The sequence below is a fragment of the Lissotriton vulgaris genome, chromosome 1_1, assembly GCF_964263255.1.
Source record: "Lissotriton vulgaris chromosome 1_1, aLisVul1.2, whole genome shotgun sequence".
NCBI lineage: Eukaryota > Metazoa > Chordata > Amphibia > Caudata > Salamandridae > Lissotriton > Lissotriton vulgaris.
In genome coordinates, this window is record NC_141685.1 from 1,922,421,033 (window position 1) to 1,922,444,040 (window position 23,008).

The 23,008-nt window shown below is 44.5% G+C and overlaps 1 protein-coding gene across 2 annotated transcripts in view; it reads left to right on the plus strand.

The window, feature by feature from the left end:
- NAV3 (neuron navigator 3) overlaps positions 1-23,008 on the plus strand; it is a 1,035,010-nt gene that overhangs the window by 427,850 nt on the left and 584,152 nt on the right. For both annotated transcript variants that reach the window (XM_086919576.1, XM_086919578.1), the window contains exon 8: positions 10,541-11,567. In XM_086919576.1, the coding sequence (XP_086775702.1) occupies positions 10,541-11,567 (1,027 nt within the window). The remainder of the gene's footprint in view (positions 1-10,540; positions 11,568-23,008) is intronic.

The window sequence follows — 23,008 nt, forward strand, 5'->3', positions numbered from 1 at the left end:
TGATTTTATGCAATTAATTTTTTCTTATTGCATTTTGTAAATAACACAATGTTATACAGAAAACATAACTGCTTATTTGTTTGCCTTTTTTGGCCTTAACAAATTACAAATCATAGTGCAATATCCGACATTTGAAGGTAACATGCTTACCCCAGTATTGGAACTTTCATAGATTCCCATGCTTTGTATCATTCCCCGTCGTCGGAATGGGAGTCTCGGTAACAAAAATACCATAGCTGTAGGTACAAAAGACAATGGAAAAAAGGCCTAGGCCCCATTTCTTTTTGTAGCATATCACCCTCCTTGTGTAAAAGAGACCAAACTTTGGCCTCAGCCAATCAGAAGTGCCTCACCACTTAGAACCTTCCTGAAGGAACCTCAGAGCCTCGGATTTTCTACCGCACGTTGTGCTAGGGAGTCTCCTTTGAGCTCTGCTCAACTTCTACTCTTTCAAAAGGATTACTTCAGGATTTTTCTTCAGGATTTTCTTCAGAATCTTCCAGATTCTCTTCAGGATTGTTGCTGCCTTCCAGGATGTCGGAAATTGAGAAGAAAAAAGCCCTTTTCAAGCCTTGTTCCACCTGTGGCAAGAAAAGGCTTTTTGTGGAGGATAAGCATAAGGACTGCATTTATTGCCTCTATCCTGACCACCAGGCTGCTGACTGTAAGATCTGTCGCACCTTTTCCACCAAAACCCTCCGGGACCGTGAGGGTAGGCTCCTCACATGGCTTCAAAAGCTTAAATCAAGGAAGGACACTGTCTCCAGTGACAGTGAGGATGCAGGATCGATGTCTTCTACAAGAAGGTCAGTGAAAAGGGGTAGGGATCCCCTTCTACTTCTTTGGGAAGATCTTCAAAGGCCTCAAAAAAGACCCCCAGTGACTCTGAGAGCCCAGGTCCCAGCAAAATCTCCTCACGGAAGTGTAAAGGAGAGGGATGGACCTTCTACGCCTTCTACAGGTGAGAAGACGGCTACAGCCTTCAAAACACCTTCAGGCCAGTCTTCTGAGAGGAGCTCTAAGTCCTCGACGACGAAGGTATCGACAGCGGAAGGCCCGTCGACGAGGACAACTAAATCTGTTTCGACGTCGTCGAAAGCTCCGTCGACAGCAGGTTCGTCCACGACGCTACCGTCGACGGCGGAGCCCTCGCCGTCGACGGAGAAACAGAAGACGCCGACGACAAAGGTATCAGCTACAAGAGTGACGACAAAGGAGTCGTCGACGACACCTGTCCCGTCGACGACGAAGGTCCCGTCGACGGTCCCGTCGACGTCGAGAGCCCCGTCGACGTCGAAAGCCCCGTCGACGACGAAAGTCCCGTCGACGACGAAAGTCCCGTCGACGACGAAAGTCCCGTCGACGACGAAGGCTGCGATGGTGCCGACGACGATGTTACCGTCGGCGACGATGTCGATGACTACGGTCTCGTCGACGAGGGCGTCGACGACTACTACAGTGACTATGTCGACGGCTGGCGTGTCGACAGTTTCATCGTCCACGACGTCCACGACGCCTATCTCGACAGCGTACATACAACCGTCGACTACGGAACCTACAATACTTTCCACAGAAAAGTGGATTACCATTTCTGTGACGCGAATCACGCCAGAGATGACTTCTCCAAGGACTGTGTCCCCTCTGTTACCTACCATGCTCCTTCAGGAGGAAGAATCAGAGGAGGATGACCAAGATGCATATAGTTATGCCAATAGTCCTTCACAACTATTTGTCAAATGCCAGGACACTGACTCGGAGGGCGAATACGGTCACGAGGAAAGTGCTCATCATCAGCTGCAGCAGCAGCAACCTGAACAGGAAATGGTTTCAGTGCCAACGTCTTTCCTGCAAGATCTGCATAAGATGCTCCAAGATTATAAATCTAAGGCCAGTAGGCCTCTGCTAGTTACGTCAACGCCGGCTACTACTTCAGGGACTACGGCTTCTTTGGTGCCACCTACTTTAACGGCCCCAACTTCTCCACAGCCACGGGCATCCTTCCAACAGGATTCCTCTGGAGGGCCAGGGACTCAGGATGTTCAGGAATCCTCGGATGAGGACCAGCAGTCGGATCATGTCTCTAATCCCGACACGGAATATGATGAGGATGTTATTGACAATCCTGCATCACCAGTTCCGGACCCGGCGGACTCCCCGCTAGCGGACATTGGGGGCTTTCATCAACTGATGGAGAGAGCTGCGGCGAGATTCAAATTGGCCATGCCTAAGGTTACCACAGATTGTTTCTTATATGATTTTAAGGAACCCTTTCGGAAAACTGACAGGTCCATTCCTATTGTGGATCACCTGTGGAAAGAGGGCTTAAAGGCTATGACACACCCGGTGACGGTGGTCCCGGTGCTACCGCGTCTCGATAAAAAGTACAAAGCGACTGATGACGCTCCTGCGGCTTTGACAGGTCATCCATGACCAGACTCTGTGATCTCGCAGGCGGCACAGAGGAAATCACGCAACCCTTCTGCACCACTAACAACTCCTCCGGACAAGGAAGGGCGGAGATTAGATAACGTGGGAAAACGATTCTCATCAATGGCAAGTTTGCTGGTGCGAGCGGCTAATGCCTTAGCAATCCTGGGTAGGTACGACCGCCAACTCTGGTGCGATGTCGCCCCGTACCTTGACCAGCTGCCTCCCGAATCTACGTCTGAGGCAAAGAAGATTTTGCAGGAGGGAGAGGCAACGTCAATGGAAATCATCGATTGTGCAATGGATATTGCAACAACTGCATTCCGTTCACTGGCTGGAGCGGCAGTACTCCGTCGCCAAGGGTGGCTTAAAGCTACCTGGTTCCGGCCCGAGATCCAGAATAAAGTATTGGATCTCCCCTTTGATGGGGAAGCGTTGTTCGGCAAACTAATTGACGACACCCTGCAAGATATAAAAAAGGACACAGAAACCGCTAGGTCTTTAGGGACACTTCAGTACAGAAAGTCGCCTTTCAAGGGATCCAGAGGCAGGGGTGGTACTTACAGAGGATCCTTCCAACAACAACGCTATTCCAACACAGGATCAGGTTCCCAGCAACACCGTCAGCCTTACCAGCAGCGGCAAGGCCAGTCTTCCAACTACTCCAGGCCTTACTAAAGGAAAGCAGGGAGCACGAGGACGACATTCGTCCAAGCGCCAATAGCGGCCTCCTGGCTCTTCCTACTGGACCCTCCTTCAGGAAGTCATCAGTTGGAGGCAGGGTCAACAAATACCTTCACAACTGGTCCAAGATAACATCGGACCGTTGGGTGCTCAACATCATTCGGAAAGGTCATACCTTAGAGATCACACAAGTTCCGCCACCCAAGCCCCCGGCAGCCACTCCTTCAAAACACCAGCGTCTCCTTTGGCTCGAAGTTCAACAGATGCTCCGAAAAGGGGTGATAGAGCCAGTTCCATCAAATCAACGAGGTCAAGGATTTTATTCCAGGTTCTTCCTGGTGAAGAAGACGCTCGACAAGTGGCCCCCCATTTTAGACCTCAGGGGGCTAAACACCTATCTCATTTCTCTGTCCTTCCGGATGGTGTCCCTCCAGGACATCTTGAAGCTGATCAGCCCGGGGGATTACATGGCCACACTCGATCTCGAGGATGCCTATTTCCACGTTCCGATTCACCCAGCACACAGAAGGTTTCTGCGATTCACAGTAGCCAAGAGAAGTGTGGCTCACTGGTTAGAGCAGGCAGACCCTGAAGCAGAGGTCAGACCCGGGACCAAGGTTCAATTCCCGACGCGGCAGGGTGTTGAGCTCAAATGTCCACGGACTCGATAATTCTCACTTCGGTGCCTGACCTAATCATGGGTTCACACTCTGCAACTCTGGGCATTAAGCTTGCTTAATCTCCACAACGGCCCCCCGCGGCGGGATGCCTGGCTTTCACCTTGGGGATGCCCTGTAGGGGCTATCTCACAGGGAAAAACCAGGACGGGTTCCCAAGGCAAGCGCAGAGATACCCCTTCGGGGGTCGATTCTGGCGCTATATAAGAATATAATAATAATAATAATAAAAGAGCCATTACCAATTCAGGGTTTTACCCTTTGGACTCCGCTCAGCCCCAAGAATATTCACAAAGGTGCTGGCACCAGTAGCAGCTTTCCTGCGAAGACACAAGTTTCAGGTCTTCCCCTATCTGGACGACTGGTTACTGAAAGCTCCGTCCAGAAAAACAGCGCTACAGGCGGTTCAAGCATGTACCAATTTATTTCAGAACCTGGGTCTCACTCTAAACAATGAGAAATCTTGCCAGATCTCGTCCAGAAGGGCTCGGTTTCTAGGAGCCATCTTGGATTCCAAGCTTTCACAAGCTTTTCCTACTCCGGAAAGGAGGCAGAAATTACAAACCATGGCCCAAGACTTGCAAACAAGAAAGTCTCTTTCAGTACGCCGCTACAAGTCTCTGCTGGGAGTAATGTCATCGTGTATTCCACTAATCCCCCATTGCAGACTAAGGATGCGTCCCTTGCAGGAACAACTGGACAATCAATGGAAGCAAGTCCACGGTTCTTTCGACGACAGAGTGGCTATCACTCCGGAGATGAAGGATGCGGCCTTATAGTGGACAGATCAAAACAACTTGTCCCAAGGCCTATCCTTCGCAAGCGACTCGTCTCCACAAGTGATAACGACAGACGCGTCATTGGAGGGTTGGGGAGCAGTGCTACAGGACCTACATGTCAGTGGTCATTGGTCACCCCAGGAAAAACGCCTCCACATCAACCTGTTGGAACTCAGGGCGATACGGCTGGCTCTGCAAGCGTTTCTTCCTCGCCTGGAAGGTTCACAAGTGCTTATCAGGATGGACAACACCACGGCCATGCACTATGTGAACAAGGAAGGAGGGACCAGATCGCGCCCATTGTCACGAGAAGCCCAGCAGGTCTGGGAATGGGCGATCCAACACAAGATGTCACTGATGGCAGAACACTTGCCTGGCGTCCTCAACGAAAATGCCGACAGACTGAGCAGGTCATCCTCGGTCAGCCACGAATGGGAGTTGAATCAGGAAGTCTTGGAACAAGTCTTCAACCTGTGGGGCAGGCCGGACATCGACCTTTTTGCCACTCCGACCAACAAGAAATGCCGGTCTTATGCAAGCAGTCTTCCCCATCAAGATTCACTGGGAAATGCCCTTTCGATAGCCTGGTCGAAGACATTTGTCTACGCTTTTCCTCCCATTCCTCTGATACCACGACTAATCAAGAAACTCAAGGTGGAACCGTGCAGGATGATCCTGATAGCCCCGGCTTGGCCGAGGCAGTTCTGGTTCACGGAGCTCCATCTGTTGTCGATAGCTCCTCCCTTGCCTCTAGGGATTCTGCCGGATCTTCTCATGATGTCCGAAGGACAGATTTTGCATCCAGACCCTCAGTCGTTACACCTGACTGCATGGCTCCTGAACAGCGAGAATTTATGAACCTGCCATTGTCAAGGGAGGTTAGGGAAGTTCTGTCCCAAGCAAGGGCTCCTTCAACTAACAAAACTTACCGCCTTAAGTGGAAAAGATTCTGTTGTTGGTGTCGAAAACAAAACATTGATCCATTCAATTCCAAGCCTCATCAGATCCTACCTTACCTGCTGTCTTTGGCCAAATCTGGTCTAGCCCATTCATCAATTAAGGTCCATTTGGCTGCTTTGTCACGATTCAGAAGGACAGACTCTGGGCCTTCTTTATGGTCTTCCAGAATAATCAAACAATTTCTTAAGGGCCTGTTCAGGGTCTATCCACCGGTGAGACCGCCTCCTCCAACATGGCATTTGAATCTGGTCCTTTCTCAACTTATGAAGGGTCCGTTTGAACCAGTCCATTGTTCTGACATCAAATATCTTTCGTGGAAATTGGCTCTTCTCCTTGCTCTCACGTCGGCTCGGCGTGTAGGAGAATTACAGGCTTTGACCATCCAAGAACCTTTCCTTCAATTCAAGAGGAACACTGTCATCATGAGGACTAACCCTAGGTTTATGCCAAAGGTTCCCTCGGATTTCCACTTGAATGAACCGGTCATTCTAAAAACGTTCTTCCCTCAGCCTTCCACGCCAGCGGAGAAAGCGTTGCATTCATTGGATGTGCAGTGATGCTTAAAATTTTATTTGGAACGTACTAAAGATTTTCGAAAAACTTCTCAACTGTTTGTGGCCTTCGGGGGACCGAGTAAAGGCCTTCTATCCAAACAGGGTGTTTCAAGGTGGATCAAAAGCGCTATATTACATTGTCACAAGGCTGCTGGTAAACCTCTGACTGGGAAGATACGAGCGCATTCCACAAGGTCTGTGGCTTCTTCAACAGCCCTCTTCGCGGGGGTGCAAATTAAGGATATCTGCAGAGCTGCTACCTGGAGCAGCGTCCACACCTTTACCAAGCATTACTGCTTGGAATCTCTGCAACAGGATGATGCAGCAGTAGGACAGGCTGTCCTGAGGAACCTCTTCCACTAATGATGAGCTTTCCTTTCTTTCCCACCTTCCATTTTTCACATTTTGTATCTAATGTCATGTTGTCTATTGCTATTATTTACAATACAAAATGTGATTATCTTGCCAACTGCTTACTACTCTGATACAAAGCATGGGAATCTATGAAAGTTCCAATACTGGGGTAAGAAAACAAGTTACTTACCTGTAACTTTAGTTCCTCAGTATTGGTAACTTTCATAGATTCCCATGCGCCCACCCACCTCCCCGGGGAAAGCTCAGCCTACAACAGATATGGTTTCTAGTACACAACGGCTACGAAAATCTGAGGCTCTGAGGTTCCTTCAGGAAGGTTCTAAGTGGTGAGGCACTTCTGATTGGCTGAGGCCAAAGTTTGGTCTCTTTTACACAAGGAGGGTGATATGCTACAAAAGGAAATGGGGCCTAGGCCTTTTTTCCATTGTCTTTTGTACCTACAGCTATGGTATTTTTGTTAGCGAGACTCCCATTCCGACGACGGGGAATGATACAAAGCATGGGAATCTATGAAAGTTACCAATACTGGGGAACTAAAGTTACAGGTAAGTAACTTGTTTTCTTCTGATTCACAGACAGTTGTAAGAAGCCCAATGCATTTCGGGATCCCGTGTCCCTTCTTCAGGGGCCACTGCAATGTCAAAAATATATACACTGTATACATGAATGTTGAAAATATATTAAGTAATCAACACATACGCTTATTGTAACGCTACCAGAACTATGAGACACCAAAATTGTACTGCAACATTGCCGTGTTTTTATGCTGTGAAGTGCCATATTGCCCCACCAAACAACGAATGTGGATGCAGATCAGTGGCTAGGACAGGGAACTACAAACCCTTCCTCGGTCTGAATTTCAGCCCAGCGACTGTATCCTAGGTGCATCTTGTTTCCACCCCTCCCATGTCTAACCACAGGGGTAGTGGGCGTAGGTGGGCTATGCAGAGGTCCATGGAGTTGCGAACAAACTCTGTGGAACTCTGCTACGCTATGCCACCCACCTCCACCCCCCTATATTAACAATTAATTTACATGACTTAAAATTAAATTAAAACTAATTACCTGGCATGAATGCCTTGTCCCCGGGCTGCCCTCCTCCTTTTCCTCGCCGTGTGGGTAATTCTTTGACGGGCACGGCCCGTGGCGGGCGTTATACTGGGGCAGTGACGTCATCACATTTGGCGATGCAGCGTGGGCAACGAAATTCGTTTTATTTATTTTTAACGGTACTTACCTCTAATGGTCCATATCCCGCATTTTACAACCCCCCACCCTGACCCTCTCCTGCCTGACGTCACCGCCCCAGTATAACGCCCGGCACGGGCCGTGCCTGTTCTTTGAGGAAACTGTGCATGCGGGCGCGTCCTTGGATGCACATTTCTCACAAGAAATACGAATGCGTGGGCGCATGCTCAGTTTTCTCAAAGAATTACCCAGACAGCAAGGAAAAGGAGGAGGGCATCCCGGGGACGCCGCATGCCAGTTAAGTGGTTTTAATTTCATTTTAAGTCATGTAAGTTAATTGTTAATATGGGGGGGTGAAGCCGGGGGCTGGCCAACTCCGCTCCGCTGCAGAGTGTGCGGAAATTTGCCTTCTCCGTGTTATCGGCAAAACGCGGAGGAGGCAAATCTCTGCACACTCCGCGGGCGGACCGGCAGGCTGCGCTCGGGGTTACCCATATCCTTGGCACTTCTAGCCTTTCCTATTTATACTAGCGATGCAGACAGAATATTTCTGTTAGGTGTTCAGTTAAATGCTAAATGAATGTATCACTAGTGGAAAAAACACAAGGGCCCTTATTTATGAGGCCTTGCGTCAGTTTTGCGCTGCCGGTGCGTCACTTTTTGTGACGCACCAGCGGCGTACAAAATGCTCCTTGTTGCGCCATATTTAAAAAGTGACGCATCTAGGTAGATGCGTCACTTTTTAAACCCCTGTGCCACATTATACCTGCGTCAGGTATAATGTATGCAGAGGGGGCGTTCTCCCGCAAAAAGCCTCGTAATAGTGACGCAGTGAAATCTATGAGATTTCACTGCGTCACTTTTAGGATGCTGTTGCGTCAAAATCTTGCGCCTGCCTCACAGCAGGCGTAAGACTGACACAAGCCCTTTCACATGGGGCTTTCCCCATGTGAAAGGACGCATTGCTGGAGTTGCGTCACTTTTGTGACACACTCCAGCAATGCGTCACTTTTGCACTTACAGATGCGTCAGAAATACTGACGTATCTGTAAGTCCTTGCGACATGATGCGTCATACATTAAATATGACGCATCATTGGTGTCGCAAGGAGTGCGCAGTGAAAAGTGACGCATCGCTGTTTTCACGCAGCGATGCGTCACTTTTCATAAATGAGGCCCAAGGTGAGCTAGCATTATAGAGCTAGGAAACACAGCAGTTCTTCCAACCAATAAAATGTCACAATTTCACGACGTTTCATGTCAGAACATTCCAGATGACTGCAATTCAGCAATCTGTTTGCAATTTAGCGTGTCGTTTAATAGTTTTGAAATAAAATATGCGCTGTCAAAGTCCCAAACGATGCGAAAATTGCATCTATGAAACCACTTTTGAAAGGCAGCGCTGCTTTCCATTTCCAGATCGTGCACTATTTGTAGCTCATGTAAACGTCGGGGGGATACATGATCTTGAAAGTGCCACAGAAACACAGCTCTGGAGACCTGGCCTTGGTTCCTAGCAGCAGTGCCTTTTCTGCAATAGAAGCATTTGCCCCCATAAGCGCATTGTGCACAATGTTATTACAATTTATTTGGCTGAGTTTAATCCAACAAGAATTGCAATGTGCTTGTTATAATTTTATTGCAAATCACAATCACTGATTTTCAAGTCAAATGAAATAATATTCTTGCTATCAAATAGCTTTGTAATTCGGTTGTAGAGGCACGTGCTGCACAGTAATAGTGTTCAGTTAGCGTACTCTCTACCACACCCTTGTGCGCGCTTCCTTAATTTAGCAAATGCAAGTTTGTGATTGGTGCCCTAAGAGGGGAAGGCAATGAGCAAGAGCTACAATAGGAACACAGCTTATTCTGGGCAAGATAGTGACTGTTGTTTCTGAACGCTACAGCCGCCCAGATAGGGTTTTGAATAGCCCATCCATTGATTATTTTTATGAGGAACACTTTGAATACTTGACTCTGCTTGTGGTACATAAAGGACCCTCTTTCCAAGTCAGAGGCTGGTTGAGGAACGTGGATCACGTTGTGTTTTGGTTTTGAATGTGGGTTGTGCACATTTTCTGAATAGTGATGTCTGTGAGGGCTCTCAGATTCTATTGGCTGACATAATAAAGCTGTGTCACTGGACAGGCTCTTTAGATGCTAGATGTGCAAAGGTCATTTATTATTTATTCCTGGGAGGGCTAATTGAAAATGACTGTAGACATCATTACCTGGAGCTTACAGTCACTGAGATGTGAGGAATCAGGGCTGACTCTGTGCATGTTTACAGACAGCTTGTGCCATGATGATGTACAGAAAGGCCCTGCTACTTGGAGCATTAATCAGCTGGGGCCCACTGAATGTTTATTCTCCACTGAAGAGGACAACAGCAAGAGCCTTCGCCTCTTGCTGCAGTGATCTAATGTAAGAATTAAGGTATGGATTTCTATACGATTGTGTGTCTCAGTCAGTAAGTAAACGAGAGAAGCTGTCAAATGTATAAACAGTAGGCATTATGAGCAACATTCAATGGATATAGAAAATAGTAGGTGTTTTAGTCACAAGGACTAGAATGTTCTCTTTAAGAAGCCACCAGTAATACAAACAAAGTATGATAAATCCAAATTTAAATCATGGTTCCCGAACGGAGGTGGCAGGGATTGACTTGGTCGAAGAAATGTTTTAACAAAGCACATGTAAGTTTCCATTTACAGTCTGTTAATTTCTTTTTGTTTTGACTACACGAACACCCTTTCTTCCATTTTATTTGCAATTTGCTCTGTATCGTTCCGCAGGTGAGAAAATTGTTGCAGAGCATCCTGTAACTGAGAAAGAGAAAATCTTTATAAACCAATATTGCTTTTTGATTCCCTGTTTTTGCTTTGCCTTTTGTGCAGATTCACCAAAAGTTCAACACCAGTCGGCGGGCGTGAATGGAAACGTACAACAACACCCCCCGAGTCCTGTACAGCAGCTGGCCTCTGCCATCCCCTCCGCGAGTGCCAGTAAATCTTGGCGCAGCAAATCGATGAATGTTAAGCACAGTGCCACCTCCACCATGCTGTCTGTGAAGCCGCCGAGCCCGGCAACCTCCCCCACGCCATCTTCTGACAGACTCAAGCCCCCGCTGTCAGAAGGAGCCAAAACGCCTTCATCCGGACAGAAATCCATGCTGGAGAAATTCAAGCTTGGCAATGCCCGGACTGCTTTACGACCCTCTTTGTCGCCACCCAGTGACGGTGGGAGAGAGGATGATATGCTGCCAGAGTGTGGGGAAAGTGACGGGTTGAACAGCATGTTGAACAGTGCATGCCCCACCAGCACCAGTCCGAAAGCATCAACCAAGTTGACTCCTCCAAAAGCTGGAAGCAAAATTCTCAGCAATAAAAAGTCCTTGCCGCAGCCAAAGGAGAAGGATGACAAGAGTAAGGAGAAAAGTAAAGTTTGCACTGAGAAAACTATCAAAGAAGAGAAGGAGCAAGTTGTGGACACCCCGAAAAAGAGTTCCAAAATAGCTAGCTTGATCCCAAAGGGAAACAAACCCGCAGCAGCTAAGAAAGAAAGTGCTGCCCCCGCTTCCAGCGGGATACCCAAGCCTGGTTCCAAGATGCCTATAGCAAAGCAGACACCCACTCTGACCTCTGCTGGTGTGAAGGAGGCAGAGAAATGCAGGACAGCAAAGGGAAGCCAGCCCACATCTACCCCGAAATCCAGCTCGAGCGAGAAAGTTGCTACTCCTTGCAGTCTGTCTTCTTCGGAAGGAAAGTCAGCATCTTCGATTTCTACCCCAACATCCTGTACATCACTCCCCGTTTCAATGGCTGCAAGCAGTGGGCAAGTAACGGGAAATGGCGTTGTTCACTTGCCCCAGCACCAGCAACATAGTCACCCAAATACTGCCACCGTAGCTCCATTCATCTACAGGTAAGATCCTTTCAAACCTGCTTGGAACCTTTGATTTGCTTTGCTGTCCAAAATGTTGAGTGGATCTGCATAAACATAAAATAGCATATAGCTAACTTTACATTCTTAATGTGTTTTTACTTATGACGATTCAAAGGTACACATTTTGAGTTTTTAGTAGTAACAATGTAGCTAGCATTGTACATTCAGGAGAAATGTATGACAAGAAGTAAATGCACCTTAACATTAGCCTGTGTTTTAAAAGGGAAGCATGGATACTAGACATTAAAAAAGTATTTTTCTATCCAATCACACAAAGACAAATGACACTCACAGCAGAAGTGAAATGCACTTTCATGTCCATCACTTATCAGGTTCAATTTCTTCCTCAACTGGACTGTAGACTTTACAAGGAGTGACGTCAAAAGAGGCCTGGGTAGGCTGAGTGACACTCAGATTGACTTAGGATTTATGAAAAATCTAAAGAGGAAAAATAACAAATATGATGAACACGGAGCGGCTTTTAGAAAAAGTGTGTGTTGTGGTGAAAAACAGAATAAATAGTTTAGAATGTTTTGCTCTGTCTGGATATGGCCTTTGTAGAAGCTAGATCGGGGAAAGGTCAAAGGTAAACACGCACATTAAGATGAACTTATCATGGCCTTACATGTTTAGTAATAAAAGAGTACAAAGGAAAATAATCGTTTTTTTTATTTAAAAAGGTCAAAATGTTATGTTCTATATATTTTGCTGGGACACCTCTGTGGCCTCGAAGTGCTACAGTATCTGAATGACAACTACCTGTCTTAATGGTGCTCATTTGTGAGGCTGTAACAAGTAGCAAGGTGATGGGAATGCTTAAATGAATCTTGTCCACTGGCGATCACTTGGACCACGTTCCAGTCCAGCGTCTTTTACCCATCGTGCTACTCGAGAGCGAGACTAGCCATATGCAAATCAACCTTTGTCCTGTGCCATTATGAGTAGTTATCCTGAACTGCCAGGCCAGGAGCCACCCAAGTGGCAACAAAAGCAACCCCAGACCAGGTGTGACCTCCGTGGGCCTTAGCAGTGCAGAATAGCACCTTAAGTACAGTGAGCATTAGGCCAGCGTGTGTTCATACCTGTCGCACCTTAGAAAGTCTGCTTCGATAAACAACAATGTGAAGGAAGTAATGCTGGAATTAATTTCAGTTGCAAGCAATTGTTCGGGCCTCATTCTATACTTCATTAGAAACCGTCCATTTGACTTGCCAGGCCAGATTCTCTCCAGACAGGAATGTAGACATCCTCTGTCCAGTTTGGTCTATTTAGGTTTCATCTGTGAGGTACATCTTTAGTCCTGTGGTGGCACAGCAGTGCTGGGACTTAATTTGCATACCCAGCGTGCCACATTTATTGTGCAGAGTGGCACAGTGGGTGAAGTAGCTACAAGGGAGTAGAGAGTTACACTTGTTCACTTCTGAAGGTGAACTGGCCTGGCAGGTTGGGCTGTACTGTTCCCAGTTGAGTAGGGCCAAGACTGGTTTGCATATGGCTGGTCTCTGTCCAGAACCGCATTGGAGCCAAAAAACAATTGACATAAATGAACCCCTCAAACATTCCTTCCATTGCTTTGTTTGTTGCATTTTTGAGGACCAGCAAAATGTAAGTCTGAGTCAGCTCTGCCATGCTCCAAATCTGTGACCAAAAAGCATCTTGTTGATTTCTGCAGCTTGTAAAACAAAGGAAGAGTGTCATGCGCAAAGGGGTCTGTGTGAAAGCACAGAGGCAAAGACTGTAAAGAAATACCCTTTCATGGACACAGTGGAAACCTTCAAGGGATTTATTGGAAGCCCTCACTCACCAACCTGGTTGGTGACATGCTTCATCATCGGGTCCACCAGGAGAAGCCGAATGCCTCCCTGGTGTGCTACAAAGCCAGATTACTGCGGAGCTGGATTTTGTGACAGTGATGTTAAAAGTGATGTTAAAAATGTCTAAAACTGTACCAACAAAAAAGATTTTATTCACTGGTTAGTTTAGACATATACTTAAGAATCCTTCGCATCATTAACCATGAGCTAAGTAAATGTTCTGTTTGTCAGCCCGTTTTGGCTCGCAAAATTTACGAGGCTTTCCTTTTCCTACAGGGTGTGCCATAGTCGCCTCCACCCCCCTCCCGAGACCCATGGGGCGTGGATCTTTTAGAACACAAGTGAGATCTTCTAACTTTACACTTGTGTGTTACACTAATTCCTTTTAGGAGTTAGCACTTCTTGCCATATAGCAATGGCCTATTGATCGCTATCCACGAGTGCTGTACATATAGCCGCTCTGTCTAGCGGCCTGCATTCCTTTCGCCATAGTGCATGCCCACACGCCTGTAATGCCCCTTGGGCAACTATACAGCGCTTCTGGCACTAAAATAGACGTATGGCACTAGGTCTATCTTTAGACCAATTCATAGCATATTAAACGCAGAGACTGTCCTGGCAAGTACTTTCCAAACGATTCAGCATTAAGTATATGTTTTGTCTTACATGTATGTTTGTCTCTTTATTCCAGACTACACAGGTTCCTCTGAGTGGAGGTAATTCCCACAACTTGTGGTTTGTGTTGTTTTCTTGCACTTTTTTACACATAGAGCAATTTTTAACTTTCACGTCCTCTGGTTAGGGTGGGCCTTAGCGTGCCCATACCGCCGAGGTACACGCTACACGGTCCTGACGAATGCCCATGTAAATCTTACACTTGTGAGGCAGAAACATGTTGACCCCACTTTAATGTGGAAACTCCCATCATAATCTGTGGTAGTTCTCCCACACATACCTTTTAACTACCGTATGTCTAAACTGACCAGAGAATAAAATCTTTTTTGTTGGTACAGTTTTAGACATTTTTAACATCACTTTTCACATCACTGTCACAAAGTGAGGGCTTCCAATAAATCCCTTGAAGGTTTCCACTGTGTCCATGAAAGGGTATTTCTTTACAGTCTTTGCCTCTGTGCTTTCACACAGACCCCTTTGCGCATGACACTCTTCCTTTGTTTTACATACTCAACCTGGGGGACTAAGAGTGCCTCCTACCCTCTCTCTCTAATTGTTTCATGATTTCTGCAGCTTGTCATTATTTATCATCATTTATGAATATTCCCTCACGAGAATAGTTTTTGCGTTTGAATTATCTCTCCGGAAGTTAATGCATAGACGGTATGACTTTTCCACTCTACACTACTCCGATTAGCACATGACATCCCTGAGGAATGATTTCAGATTTAGGTTGACTGCATAGCAAAGTCATGAAAGGGCCTGGTAGAGAAAGACCGGAGATAGGAACCTAAAAAGAATTGGTATTGTCATCTGCAGATGTCCAATTAATGTCATGAAAGTTAAGGTAATGTCATATTGTGCAGTGGGCGTGACATGTCACCATCCATACATTGAATTGGTTGCAGAAAAGAACTATATGGCTGCATGTTAGTGACTATGAAACCAAGGTTCCACCCTATTTCAGATTCATTTTGATAAAGAGTAGATGACAAATGTGATGAGACTTGGCAGATGGAGACCCTAATCCCAACGTAGGTGCTCCTGACTACTGTGAGAGAGCAGCAAGGATAAGTAGGTTATTGGTTTTACTGTGGAGCATGCTCACTGAGACAGGCAAAGAGAATGAGGGGCCTGCTTAAATATTGAGATCATTGATCTGGGGTAATCAATGCCTAGTAGGCATAGAGAAACGAGTAAAAGGAAAATCCAGAACAAGTTAGCAGGCATACAACATAAGTAACTAGGTGCCGGGCTGTACTGGGATGTGAATACACATTACATTAAAGCATTTAGACATATGTGTCACATTTAGGAATGTATATGTGTAGCACCTTGCATAATTTACATGTGTGCCGTGGTCTAAATGTTTAGTTAGTTCTGATGACATTAGCAATATTACATGAGAAAGATGTACCATTTTGGTTGAGTTTGAATTGTTCTAGTTCTTCTGTCTCCGCTTGTATTATTATCTCCAGCAATTTACGTGAGATGTTGCTGAGCATGTGTCTTGCATATTCAGCATCAGTGCCACTGTCTGTACATCTTTTCACAGATACTGCTAGTGGTTTCACAGTGTGCTCATTTCATCCAGATAGTATTTAAAATGTGCGGTACACCTACCTCCTTGATAGTGTTTTAAGCCACCAACTTTGGTGCGATACAGACTGATATTTAACTTTTTTATTGAATAATCAGGGTATGAGGTCTCCTTGTGTGGTATGCCTGAGTTTCTAGAGCTTGTACAAGTGACTGGGTTTTTGCATTTGCCTATATAAATGTGCTCTCTTCCTGTGGGTTTGCACCCAGTTTGTCCTGGTGTCATTCTCTTTTCATTATGCTGCCTGTCTTTAGATGCCTAAGGGTGTGGTGTAAGTGTTGTTTCGTCTGCTCTGAAGGTTGATCGTGGCTATCGATAGCTTGAAGATAGGTGTATAACCTGTTTCCAAGATGGATTCAATGTTCACAGGTAGAATCTTTCACATTTGTTAGTATACATCATGCATCGTTTGATGCATTTTGCCTATGTCAAAACAACGCATTTGTAGAATGCAATATAACACAGAACTTTAGTGCAATTAAGAATTCAGAATTCATTTAGTTCAATTGGATATTCTAACACTCGAAAACTAAAAGATGTAGACACTCAGAGTATGAGTGTCTATGCGAGTGAATACAAAAATTGGGTTTAATTACACATGTTCTTGAGTGATTGTCCTTGCACAGAGGTTAGATTTTTGAGACTGGAAGATCTATGTCAGTTGTAGAACTATGACATTTTGGGAGTACCTAAAAATAATGTATTGTTGGTGGTACATATGTAATAAGACTTGATGATTTTTTTTGTGCTAGATTTGAAGAGTGTGAAGGCTCACAGGAAAAATAGGCCTCTCGATCAATCGCAGGTCTCCATTTTTTATTTCTCTCTCTCGCGGGAGGCTTGCTGGACTCTGCCAAAATATATAATTATTTTTCACCTGTAATTTCTCAAAAGCTACTGAATGGATTGACACCAAATCACAAAAAAGCACAACCTACAGACCATGATCTAGCTTCCGGCCGAATTAGGTGTAATGCTGTTCAGCAGTTTTTGCTGTAGCTCTGCCTAAACAAGTCTAAGGAAAATGCATTACCATTTTTGGTTTTTGGACCCCCCTTTTTTCTTAGCCCCCGTTTGACGGATCACCCTAAAACTTTCTAGGAAGGAAATGAGGTGAATGAAAATCTTTTTGTTTTATTTTTTATGAAGATTTGTCAAACGGGGCCCAGATTATTAGCAAATCAAAAAGTGGTCTGTGTATGGAAAAGCAGTCCTAACTATAACTACCTAGTGGTGACTTCCACTAGGTAAATATATACAATTTAAGACCACATGATAAAATTAAAATATGCAGGTTTAATACAGATCCATGTCAGAATTGTATAAAGCAGCGTTTTTTTTAACTGGTTTCGCAGTGCCACAATTCACTCCTTGTGTGATCACATGAACTGCACACCAGATGCTGTTCTGGCAGCACACGTTTATATACTCTTTTTGTTGGAACTCTTTTAATTACCATGCTTGTGGGTTTCTGCAATGTACATAATACACTTCTGGCACCTTCTTTCCCAAAGTTTACCAAATTATTTGACCCCTTGTGTGGTGATCTAGCAGCATATTTCCATAGCGAATTCTGGCTCTTCTGATAAAATTATCATAATAAAAATGTTCTATGTGTCTTGTATTTGGTATCAATATCCACACAAAGGAGCTAAAGGGATGGGCCAAACCAGGAACGTACTAACCCCTCTCTAGCGTACAACTCACAAAGAAGTACGCCTGATATTGCAACAAAACAGGACCAGCATCTAACATAAAATCAAATGTTGTCCTGTATGTTAATAAGTGCATGTGTGATGGAACTGCTAGGGAAGGAATCCTTTTAGGACAAGAATCCTCACTCACCCGAGGGTGACCTGCTTCATAATAGGGTTCCCTCCTCACACCCGGACTGCAAATTCCATGGTGTGGGCTATGCCTCTGCAAATGGGGAGGAGAAGAGGTGTTTTCTGATGAGCAATGTGATCGGGCCAGTGAGGGACAGAGTGCAAATAAGTGAAATGTATGGCAGTGAGTAAAACTACATCCAGGGGGTCAAATAAACTTTATTCCATGGACCACTGGGGTAGGGTTAAAAAAGAAGAGAGGACTGGGATTTTGTAAAGCTTTATATCCCTCTCAATGGACAATATGTTTCTGACCCATTTATGGTCCACAAAAGGGGTTCCGGGGCATTCATCAGGACTCAGAGTCATAGTCAGTCTGCCTGTAATGTGATATAAAATGATACTGGCCAACAAGAAGTCAAAGTTTCCAGGTAGGCGACGGCCTGTATATGTTGAGGGTCCACCGTCAATCTGAAAATAATAATAAAAAGGAGAGAAATAGATCGAAGTGCAGGGCATTTATCATCACATCACTTTAAAGTTTTCAAGTTTGAAGTTCCGTACATTAATACACATTGTCCATTCACACCTGTGACAAAAAATATTCTATCGGTCGTGTGAATTATCTGGATTGCTACATTCTTGTTACTTACAATGTCTTACCTAATTGCAAGGAAAGTGGTGTCCACCCTCAAGCCACTGGGTACATCTAGAAACGCCCAACTGAAAGTGTAGTTTAAAAGACCCATAGGACCATAGAAGTGTGGTGCAGCCTAAGTAATAATGCTTATTCTCAGTATGAGCAATCATTTATATTGCACATATGCTAGGCTACTTATATTGCAAAACTACTTGTGTTCAAAAGGGCGGCAAATTAGATTGTGACAACAAAATACATTTCTGTGCTCACCCAGATCTGTCATGAGCGCAGTTGTGTATGTGCACGTTAATTATAACCCCTCTCGAGCACCTTAAAAGTTCTACACATCAACATCCTTCCACGTGTATGCTTAGGGTTTATGTACAGGGAAGTGTAACACAATCTAAAAATTGTTAGTAATGATCGCAGTGATTAAGATAGAGTATCGCTCAAACGAATCAGCACCCGTATCAAATATATATGGAAATATTCGGGCTAGGTCTTTCAGGGCACAACATCTGTTGACAATAGTTAAGGTATACCGTGGTGGTACGTATAAATCTTCCTAATGTAAGGTAGCCGATTGGCAGCATGGCTTACCTTATTTGTTGGTGCTGCTCGAAATTGACGTCCCGGCGAAGGTCGGGTCGGCAGCTGCCTGTGTCTCATTTCAAGGATGAGTCAGTGACGTGTATCTCCAACTCAAGTGTGTGTCACTGATACCTATGGAATCATGGGATTTGTAGTTGAATTTAGTTGTGTAAGGGCACAAGTGATCTAACCAAAAGGGAATTATGTATATATCAGATATATTATTTTTTTAATATATATATATAAACACTAAATATACTAAATCAATTTAAGAGGCATTGTCTGGGGCTTCTAGACATATTATCTTACAATGGTGTCCACTCTGAGCTGTCATTCTCTATGCTAACTTGTATTTGGTATATCAGCGAGGTCCTTGTTGCAAATTCTCTGGAATCGATTTAAAACAAGGTGTGATGAACAAACTATTTGAACTGTTTTATGCAAAACTTAATTCACATGATGGTGTTCCCAGGTGTAGGCAACACAAATTAACGAATTCCACAAACAATACTCTCAAATATCTGTAGAATGTAAAACACCAAAAGCAAGCCATCTCAAGTAATCTGACTTACTATGGCTTTAGGTACAATGCTGTCTAAACTACAATTTGCGTTTGGGTCATTAATGTGGCAATGACAGAGAACTGTATACTTAATAAAAATGAAATGCGAATTCTGATCCATGATTCTTAAGCAACTCTTGCAAATGAATAATTAAATATTGTTGTGACATCTTTGGCTCTAAGACCTGTCAGGAAAAGCAAGGTATTCACATGGTGCCTTGAAATGCCACGGTAACTGACAGGACATTCCAGGCCGTTTGCAAAAGTTACAAGTAGGAGATCCGTACGAGGGGAAATCGAAGCCTTCTCATCTTCGCATTAAGTTTATTTAATTGCAGTTTTTGTCTTTGTATTCGGTCCCACCATACAAAACCTCAAGCTGTATTTTAGGTTCACATTCATAAATATGTCGACTCCTAAATGCTAAACCACCTTTAAAATCTATTGATCCTACCATTTCTATCCGACTATACGATCAAAAACAAAAGGACCGTTTAATTATTATATTCTCTGTCCCAAAAGGATGACATAAGCGAACGTTTTTGATCGAATTTTATCTTTCTTGTATATGTGAGTGCCAATCCTACAATTAGTATTAGTTTTATAAAATTGCATTTGCGTTTTGCAGATTACCTCTAAATAATGTCATAATACCAGAAAGTTCACATACTTAAATAAGTAGGGACCAAGAATAATATTGTTAGTGGTCATTTTCTGTTCTATATTAAAGGAGGATGTGTCGGCAGAAAAAGAATTTGGGATGTCAATAATTGAGGAAAATGTTTATGATGCAAAGCAGTGTTAGAAATTCTGAAAATAACTCGCCTGCAGCGGCAGTGCAACTCAAACATGAACACTGCCTGCCCGTTCTAGTTAACAGTTACTATCCCTGTCTAAGATACAATGGACTGCATCCATCACAAAGAAGGAGGGAAGAATAGTGCATCCACGTGTCCCGGACACGAGGTTTGTTTAATCAAAATGAAGAGTATGTTGCTCAAATGTAAATGTATAGGCATTTATATAGCGCACTACTTACCCGGAGGGTCCCAAGGCGCTTCAACCGCTGCAAAACCCTTCCTGGCTTCCCTGAGAGATGGTCCCTTAGTGGGTATCTCCAGGGTGAGACCAGGCATCCCCGGCGGTCTGGTGGGGACGTTAGTGAAGATGAGGCAAGCTAATGCCCAGAGTTGCCGAGTGTGATCGCTGATCAGAGTGGGCACCGAGACGAGAGAATTATCGAGTCCGCTGACCCTGGTCCAGAAACCTGCCGCGCTGGGAATCGAACCCTGGTCCCGGGCTGTCCTCTGCTCTCGGGTCTGCCGCCTCTAACCAGTGAGCCACACTGTACTTTAGAAACAATCTTTCAACTGTGAGCAGAATACAGATTTTGTCAGCAGGTAAAGCTAGAAATGCAGGTTTAACCAAATAGATTGTGCTTTCAGTTGTCTGTTTACCGTCAATATAGGATTTCTAATGTTAGAAATAAAATAATAACAATAACTGGACTAAAGAATTAGCACACTAAACACATAACCTGATCAAAATGTCATTGTTGTGATATACGAATGCCTACTTGGTGCATCTCTCCTTTCCCTTCTTTTAATCTCTCTCTTGATTGTACTTTTCATTTTCTAACAGTAATCTGGGCACCATTTGTTATGCCTTACTCTCTTTTGTATGTCACTTCGTCATATCCTTATGTTTGTGTAAATTCCTACTCTTGAATCTATGCCACCTTTGTGCTTACCTTTCTTTTGACTCTACAGATCTCTTAAAAATGTAATCCTTAAAACTTCAACCATCATCATTTCTCTATCCTCTTATCACCTTCTAATCCTCCAAAAGGTAATTGTTTACTTCATCTAAAAACTTCACTTTCCCACCTGCCCATTTCTTTTCGGCTAACTAGCATGTCTACCTGACACCTGCATATTTTTTTTTATAATTTTCATATCTGTCAATGATCTAGCTCCAGCTACTGCTCACATCTGATTTCTCCAAACATCCTCCTCATGTTTCTAGTCTGATAATTACCTATCCCATCTACCCTGTAATAAAAAATATGACTACATTAAATGAAATCATTTTGTTCAGAAAATATTTTTGTTGGGAAATATCTCAAACATCACACATGGGTAACTGGGTGCTTCATATAGGTTCTTTAAGGATATTCAGAATAGACCTGAGTGGATGAGCATTTAATTTCTCGTGAAAGTCATTTTGGGTGGATAGTCATATGTACTTTTCCTATCTCTTCCTTCCTTTGACGACTATTGTTTCTTGAAACCTTGTTATCCCGTTCATATGCTGCATATAACTTGTCTAATATATTCAAACAAAAATAGGACTATAAGTAATTATCTATTGTACACTCATATGAAACACTATGTAAAGTCATATTAGGCTCTGTAGCTAGTGCATGCACATCCTTACTACAACGTGTCTTCCATATGCAGCATTTAACTCTAGGTCATTTCAGTTAATGGGATCATTAAACTAGAACTCACTTTCAGTCGTACTCATCCTGCAAGAATCATCTTAACCACCATTTCCACACATTAGCCTAGCAATGTAATTTATATATGTGTGTGTGTGTGTTTATACACATATATATACTATAGATATATGTACATATATATATATATGATAAATGTTTGTATTGTCTCATGTTGTTCATCATCTATAATTCACTGTATCTAACTAATTTCTACATACACATCCAACATTCCTAAGATATTATATGTAATGTGTTATGTTGTTGTGTTCAACATTTCGTGTTGATATTCTGTTGTGTGCAGATAAATAATTAAAATAGATACAATACCAACTTCATAAATTTGTATCACGGTAAAAGAACGTTTAACACTAATGGCCTAAATCACAACTGGCACATTTGAGTAAGTTGGCGCTCTTGAGTAGATTTACGCTTTTGAGTAAGTGAACTATTATTTGGTAACCACAAACTCACTTCTGTAGTAACTTAACCTGTGGTAATAAGTTCAGCACGACACATGGCACTGGGAATGGCCAACTACTGGTATTGCAATCAATCAATCATCGCATTTATATAGCGCACTACTTACCCAGAGGGTCTCAAGGCGCTGGGGGAGGGGAATCTGCTACTGCTCGAACAACCAGGTCTTGAGTTGCTTCCTGAAGGCGAGGTGGTCCTGGGTCAGGCGGAGGTGGGTAGGGAGGGAGTTCCATGTCTTGGCGGCGAGGTAGGAGAAGGACCGCCCCCCTGTGGTGGCTCTACGGATGCGGGGGACGGCGGCGAGGGCGTGGCTGGTCGATCGAAGCTGGCGTTTGGGAGCGTAGAAGTTGAGGCGGCTGTTGAGGTATCCTGGGCCTTGTCTGTGTAGGGCTTTGTGTGCGTGGGTGAGGAGACGGAAGGTGATTCTCTTGTTGACCGGGAGCCAGTGCAGGTCTCTCAGGTGTCCGGAGATGTGGCTGCGGCGGGGGATGTCCAGGATGAGTCGTGGTGAGGCGTTCTGGATCCGCTGGAGTCTCTTCTGGAGTTTGGCGGTGGTTCCGGCGTAGAGGGTGTTGCCGTAGTCCAGACGGCTGGTGATGTGGGCCTGGGTGACCGTCTTCCTGGTCTCAGTGGGGATCCACCGGAAGATCTTACGTAGCATGCGCAGGATGTTGAAGCACGACGAGGAGACGGTGTTGACTTGTCTGGTCATGGAGAGGGAGGAGTCCAGGATGA